At 36.2% G+C, this 6,774-nt stretch overlaps 1 protein-coding gene across 1 annotated transcript; it reads left to right on the plus strand.

Moving 5' to 3' along the window:
* Positions 1 to 1,278: 1,278 nt before the first annotated feature.
* On the plus strand, positions 1,279 to 2,800 carry LOC136208583 (uncharacterized). The gene is made up of 5 exons (XM_065999593.1): positions 1,279 to 1,365; positions 1,469 to 1,557; positions 1,717 to 1,805; positions 2,430 to 2,471; positions 2,588 to 2,800. Exons 1-5 carry the CDS (start codon positions 1,301 to 1,303, stop codon positions 2,630 to 2,632), a joined length of 330 nt encoding a protein of 109 aa, XP_065855665.1. The 5' UTR covers positions 1,279 to 1,300; the 3' UTR covers positions 2,633 to 2,800.
* The last annotated feature ends 3,974 nt before the right edge of the window (positions 2,801 to 6,774 follow it).

Here is a 6,774-nt window from a genome sequence, read left to right on the forward strand (position 1 = left end):
TGATCCTTAGGATAATATCACAATGTTATCAATGATTTAAGATTGATGAGAAGTGCATCAACAAGATCCATTTGGTGAGAAGTGGGTTTTGGAGAGAGGTGCTCCAATAACATAATGGTGATGGGAAGTACATCATCAAGAACAATTTTGAATCAGGGGATATTGTTAGAATGATTCAAAAAATTGTGGGGAAAAATGTTTCGCCACTAAATCATACAAATATGTGGCAGACAATACAATTGCCAGAAAAAATTCACTTTCAATGGGAAATTTCAAATTTTCCACATAAAATAGTGAATTAGTGGGGAACATTGGTATTCGCCACATATAATATTATATACTATGGGAAGTATTATAGTTCGCCATAAATAATATCATAAACTGTGGGGAATCATCAAATTCCCCACAAATAATATTATATTGTGGGAAATATTTTATCCGCCACAAAATATATCAGTGGAAAAACAAAAAGCGACACAAACGTTAAGATAATAGTGGGGATTTGAAAATACGCAACATAAAAAATAAATTAATAAAGAATAATTTTGTATTAAAAAAAATTAAGTTTCATTAATTAGTAATTAAAAATTTTAAGCTATTTCCCACTGAAAACATTTTAAGTAATTCCGACATAACATATAAAAATATATATTTTTAGAATTGTAAAAATTTCAATTATATATATTATTGATAAATATTCAATTTAAATAATTAATAAACTTATATTAGGTGTTTTTTCTTTTGCAAAATTATATTAGGTGTTTAGAAATTATAAAATAATTGATTCTTTCAAAAAATAATTATAAAATAATTTAATAAATTATTTTTTTTTGGTAAGAAAGGAAAGGAAAAAAAAACAAATAAATTATACCTATATATATATACTACCTCCGTCCCATAATATAAGTCGTTTTAGAGGTTTTTACACAAATTAAGAAATACAATTAATATCGAGTAAAGTTAATAAATTTGCAATGGTTAACTTAAAAAAATTCTCTCTCATGTCACTATTGGGCAATAAATATTGGAATGTTCAAAAGCACATAGATCAATACAAAATATTTAATGTTTGGATCAAAAAACTAAACTAAAAGTTCTTGAAAAACCAAAGCGACTTATATTTTGAAAAAAAATTCACTTTCTAAAACGACTTATATTATGAGACGGAGGGAGTATTATTTTTTTTTTTGTTTTGGAGGGAAAGTAAAGCGTACTCCCCCCAATTATATTTTAGCACCTAGAAAACCTAATTCTCTTTCCCTTCCCTTCTATTTTCTTCTCTTCATTTCTCTGTCCCTTCATGTTCCATTCTCTTTTCTCGAATCACGATTTCAAACTCGTACATGATTTGTTTCTTTGCTCCAGGTATGAAATTTTAGGCAACCCTTTTCTCCTCATTTTGAATCTAGAGTCATCGTGCTTATTTCAGATCTTTAATATTTGATTATGTCTTGATTTTTCTGATTAGGTTTCGCACGAACTCATATTCTCCTCATGTTTCTTTTCCTTTCTCCATCTTGGTCAATCTCTCTTCCAAGTTCGACCAAGAATATAGTGGTGAGGGTATCTTTTGTATTTTGTAGTCTTTGGTTGTTTTGGGAGAGGAAAATGATAAGGAGAGAAAAGATCTAACATGTTTTAACATTTTTTTTTTGTTCTGAACAATCCCTTAATTTGTTTGCTTTTAATTTCTTATTTTTTGGTTCTTTTTAACAGTGAAGTGGGAGAGTTGCCACCTAAGGTCTTTGTTGGCCAGTCACTATACAAAGGGAATGCTGCTTTTACTATGGAACCTTGGGCTCCTGGTATGTTACTTGCTTTATACATGTTTGATGTAAATGCATCATGATTTAATAGTCCAAATACTCTGAAGTAGGTTATTTCATAATTAATGGTTTGTAATTAGGTAACTTTAGCTAGGAAAAAGAAGAAAGTAACATGTGAAATGCAAAAGGCAGAGAGGTTCAGAACTGAGCTCCTTAGATGAGGTGTTCTTTTAATTTGTATTATTTGGGGTTAAGGTAGGGAACCAGAAGTACAGACATAAGGCTTTAGTGCTCGGTGAAGGCATTTGCTGCACTTTCTATTTAATTTGAATTAAGATTTAGATTTACTTCTATGATGATTCTCTTACAGTCTTTACATAATATTGGATGTCACTGTGGTAATTTTGAAAAAGAGCACTGTATGTAGTTGCAAAATCAAAATTAACCACATTGAGGGTTATGTATGGTGCAATATGTGAACATAGATACTAGTTTGCATTTTTTTTTTTTTTTTTGTGTTGGCCTACTCATGTCGCTCACATTCTGTATGATGCTTAGGTGTTAATTTACAAGCTTCAATCTCAAGTCCTGAATAATTACACAATTCTTTCTCTTGAATCCTATAGTTAATATGGGCTTATAATTATTTCTTTTTCGTGTTAGACTTCACTGCCTGTAATCTACTCAGAAACGGTAGCTCGCAAGGTACTTTTTTTTTTCTTCAAATAATTTGTTTGCATGAGTTTGTCTTGTTGTTACTGTCTTGTTCTTTTATTTTTTTGGCTGGGATTAGATTTTCATAAATTTTAATGGTGCTTCAGTATGTTGTATTCAATGTTCAGTCCATTCCTCACTCTACAAACTAAGAGCAAATTTGTCATCTCCAAGGAAGGAAATGTTGCAGAGACACTCTAAAAGCGAGTCTGTCTTTTTCTTGTTTAAATCTATTATTAATTTTTAGGCAAAACTATATTTTTGACCATGTAATTTTCTTAGCTAGAGATAGAAATGGAACTATCTCTAGTGCTTTTACAGTTCACACATGACCATATGCTTGCTGAAAGACACTACTGCTATTCTCCCGGTCTTAATTTCATGCAAGTTGAACCCAATGTTCACTTCTGCAAACAAGCTATTAGTGATTTGCACCATTATCTGTAGATCTATGATAATCATCCTCTACTCTATCTACTGCTATAAGCTGATCTGCTGCACTGACAGATGCCTTATGCTTTGTGGTTGTAATTCTCATATTCTAACATGTCCCTTAGGAAAATGCAGCAGAATTGCTTCTATTAACTCTTTGAAGTTGTTAGCGTTATTTTACGAATATGCTAATTTTCAACCTTGTCACATGTGGTTAGGGTGCGGGCGTGCCAGAGGAATTATTCCTCAATTATGAAAAACGGTTACGTTTGTGAAATTGTGCGCCGAAAACATGAATTCTAAATCAAAGCGATTGGCGAGGGAGGCAAGGATTGAAAAAGTCCCTCTTGGGTCTCTCGCGCCGTTATAGAAACTTTGCGAGATATATTTTATTTAAGCTAATGCGGGTAAATTGAAGACAGAAAAATAAAGGAAATTAAAGTGCGGAATTGACACGAGATTTGGTGAAAAATCAGTATTTTATTGATGTAAATCAAGGTTTGAATACATGTGTTTGAGTTAAGCATGAAATTGAAAAATGAATTACAATTGAAGAACTTCTATACTAAACATATAGTTAATTCAATTGAACTGGAAGAACAAATCAAATACAAGGAATTGAAATGCAATTAAAATAAAATTGGAATTCAACAACAAACTCGGAGCCACAATAGCTATCTCGGATTGATGTTGAATTTTAGTGTCGGCGTGAGGTCCTTGGAGAGCTGCAAACGGTCGGGCCCGTACGGTATATGATCTTGGCAATAGCAAACGTTGGTAGGCAAATGGGGCATATTTAAACTTTGACTTTGGGGAGCTTGGTTGGAGTGCTTAAAAACACGGGATTGGGCAAGTAAATAGTGTAAATTGAACTTCGGGAAGTCAGGAACAACTTTGTCCAAGGCATTGAAAGCAAAAAATGACTTTAAACGGACGAAATCGGGCTTTGAAGTAGTTGGACGAATCTGGAAAATTAATTTGAAAACAGAGTTTTAGTTAAGAATTGAGCAAATTGAAGGCTTGGAATGCTAAATTGAATTAGAAAAACTTGGAAAGAGGCTATTGGAACTTTAATTGGAGCTAAAGAGAGCTAAAAAAAGAATCGAAGCTAAGAAAAACAAAGAACGAAAAGAAGAACTTTGAAGAACTAAGAAGAAAAGAACTTAAGAACTAAGAACTTAAAACTAGAAACTAGAGAGAATTGAGAGTAACCTTTAGAGAGGGGTTTTGTTGTGTGTTGAGTGTGATTTTTAATGAAGGGGAGGGGGTCTATTTATAGTATTTTGGAGTGGTATTTTGGTAATTATTCAGTGGTATTTTGGTAATTGTTGAGTGGTATTTTGGTAATTAGTCACCAACTAACTCAACTACCTCCATGCCACATCACCCCACTACCTCAACTTCCACTAACTACCATCAACTTCCATTGACTACTTCCAACTGTTGCCGGAAGAGACGATACGCCCCGCATATGTCCTACTACGCCCTGCGTGTTGGCGGATACTGGGCCCTGTGCGTTTCTTGTTGGTTTCTACGCGTGGCGTCTCTGGTGTCGCGTCCCGCGTGAAGGAGTACGCCCTGCGTATTGGTGGATACGCCCTGCGTATTGGAGCTTCTGATCTTGGAACACTCTGCGGATGCGTCTTACGCATGACGTATTGATAAGTGCGTCCCGCGTAAGAAAGTACGCCCCGCGTAAAGTGAAGGATGCACTGCGTATTGAGTTTTTGACGTTGATTTCTCCGGACGCCTTGTTTACGCGCTGCGTCTTGAGGACACGCCCCGCGTGGTGCCGGGCTCTCTCATGGGTTGAAGGTTAGCTTGCACGTGTATTATTTCTAGAAAATATAAACTATATCCTAAAAACATAACCCAAGCATTTTATATACATAAAAATAATTATTTTATTTTTTGGGCCAACAATTGCCCCCCTCTTTTGTGCATAAATGAATTAGTAATAATAAAATTTATGTACAAAAGAATTTTTATTAAATACTTTCTTTTTTTTCTCTTTAAGATAATAGAGAAAAGAATCCTGCAGGATTTTAGAATTTGAATTCCTTGGAACTCTCTATCTTAAACCATCTACAACTCTTCTTTTTTTTGTTATCTTTGTTTCTGCCATTTTCTTTTTCCCCAAGCTCAACAAGCATTCAGAATCAAGCTTTCAATCTTCCAAATATGGGTATGCTAACTATTTTTCTTTTCTTTCTCTTTCTTTTGCTTTTGTGTATGTAGAATCATATTCATTGAAAAAGCTGATAAATTGAATTGGAATTAAATATAAGAATTTTAGAGCTACCATGTGTGAATGTGATTGTATTGCTGAAATTCTGTGTCTGTCTGTCTCAGCTGCGTGTTCATATTCTGACACCATTCGCGCTGATTCTCGCTTAGGCATAGCACTTGGCTTGCAGGAGGTAATTTTCAATGAACTTTGCAATTTCCTGATCATGTATTTGAAGGTAGCATCCATAGGCTTAATTGATTGTGTTTATACTTCAATTTCAGGATAGTGTCTTTACTATTAGTCCTGTTGCTGCGAATAATTCCCCTTTACCCCCATATCCCATGAGCAGTTCTACCGAATTGGCCCTTCATAGAAAAACTTATCAATTCCCTGCAAGTAAGAAAGGACTGATATTTCCTCGCTGTTACATTGGGTGGAATGACCTTGTGGATCGCCTAGAGCCGAGATATGCGAGTGTTTGGAACCAAGTTGGCATTAGGGATTTTATTCGTCTGACCCGTCATGAAATTACTCCTTGTGTGAATGTACTCGAGGGGGTGCTGAATTATTGGTCGCCGGTGTGCAATTCGTTGATCCTTCCGCTGGGTCACATGTCTATCACCTTACGTGATGTAGTGGCTTTGACGGGGTTGCCTATTATCGGAGAGGAAGTCCCAAGTTGTGTTGAGATGAATGCGTTTCCTGAAGTGAAGGTTATCTTATCCAAAGAGGCCGGGACTTATGTCCAAATGATCAGAAGGAAATTGGACAAGAGGGAATTGGATGATGAGGATCATGTGCATTTTCTGTGGATGATGCTTAGCAATTATATTTTTGAGCCGTTAGGCCTCAGACCTAGTGCAGAAATATTGATCATTCCTAAGGCTCTGGCTTCGGGCCGTCGTTTAGCTCTTGGCACCATGTTGTTGGCCTCAACATTCCACCGTCTAGCTCTTACTGTTGAGGATAGACCATTCATAAAACCTAGAGGTGGTTTGTGGCTGCTGCAGCTGTGGCTTTTTATTTATTTCCCTCATCTGGCCACCGCCTCGTCAATGGAGACTTCGGGACATCTTGGCGTGGACCTTTGCTACAGCTCTTCGAGTTTGGCTGTTAGTGTAGTTGTGAGATTTCTTCGTACTTTGGTGCCATCTACTCATAACAAGCTGTTTCTTTTTTGGGAAAAAGATAACTCGTGTCTACCATCTTGGGCTCTCTCTTACTTGTCCGCTGCCCCCCATGAAGGTGCTGAATGGTGGATGACGGTATGTGCGACACGTCGCTTACACCACGGGGTGAACCGAACTAGAATCTCACGCTCATCAAACCCTGGTTTGACCTTATATGCACCCTGTCTTTGGGCACGTCAGTTAGGCTTTTTCCAATCTATCCCGGGGCAACTCCCATTTCCTACCCCTTCTCATCGGTGTGGGGCTAGTGATGAAGATATAGCGGCTGCGGTTCTGGATGCAGGATATGATCAGGGACTACTTCTGCTTGGATCGGATCAACCTTCGTTTGATGCTTGGTGGGATACCGTTTTTCAGCAGTGTATTCCACCCGTTGGTAAGCTCTTTTATTTATTTTATTATTTTCATTTTTCTATATATATATTTTTTATAATTTTTTTTT

Source organism: Euphorbia lathyris, chromosome 10 (assembly GCF_963576675.1).
Source record: "Euphorbia lathyris chromosome 10, ddEupLath1.1, whole genome shotgun sequence".
Classification (NCBI taxonomy): domain Eukaryota; kingdom Viridiplantae; phylum Streptophyta; class Magnoliopsida; order Malpighiales; family Euphorbiaceae; genus Euphorbia; species Euphorbia lathyris.

What these genes read in the sequence shown, in the direction of transcription:
- LOC136208583 (XM_065999593.1), top strand. Translation starts at nt 1,301, where the DNA reads ATGTTCCATTCTCTTTTCTCGAATCACGATTTCAAACTCGTACATGAT. An exon ending in GATTTGTTTCTTTGCTCCAG is followed by an intron (nt 1,366 to 1,468) that starts GTATGAAATTTT and finishes TTTTCTGATTAG; the next exon opens with GTTTCGCACGAACTCATATT. An exon ending in GTTCGACCAAGAATATAGTG is followed by an intron (nt 1,558 to 1,716) that starts GTGAGGGTATCT and finishes TCTTTTTAACAG; the next exon opens with TGAAGTGGGAGAGTTGCCAC.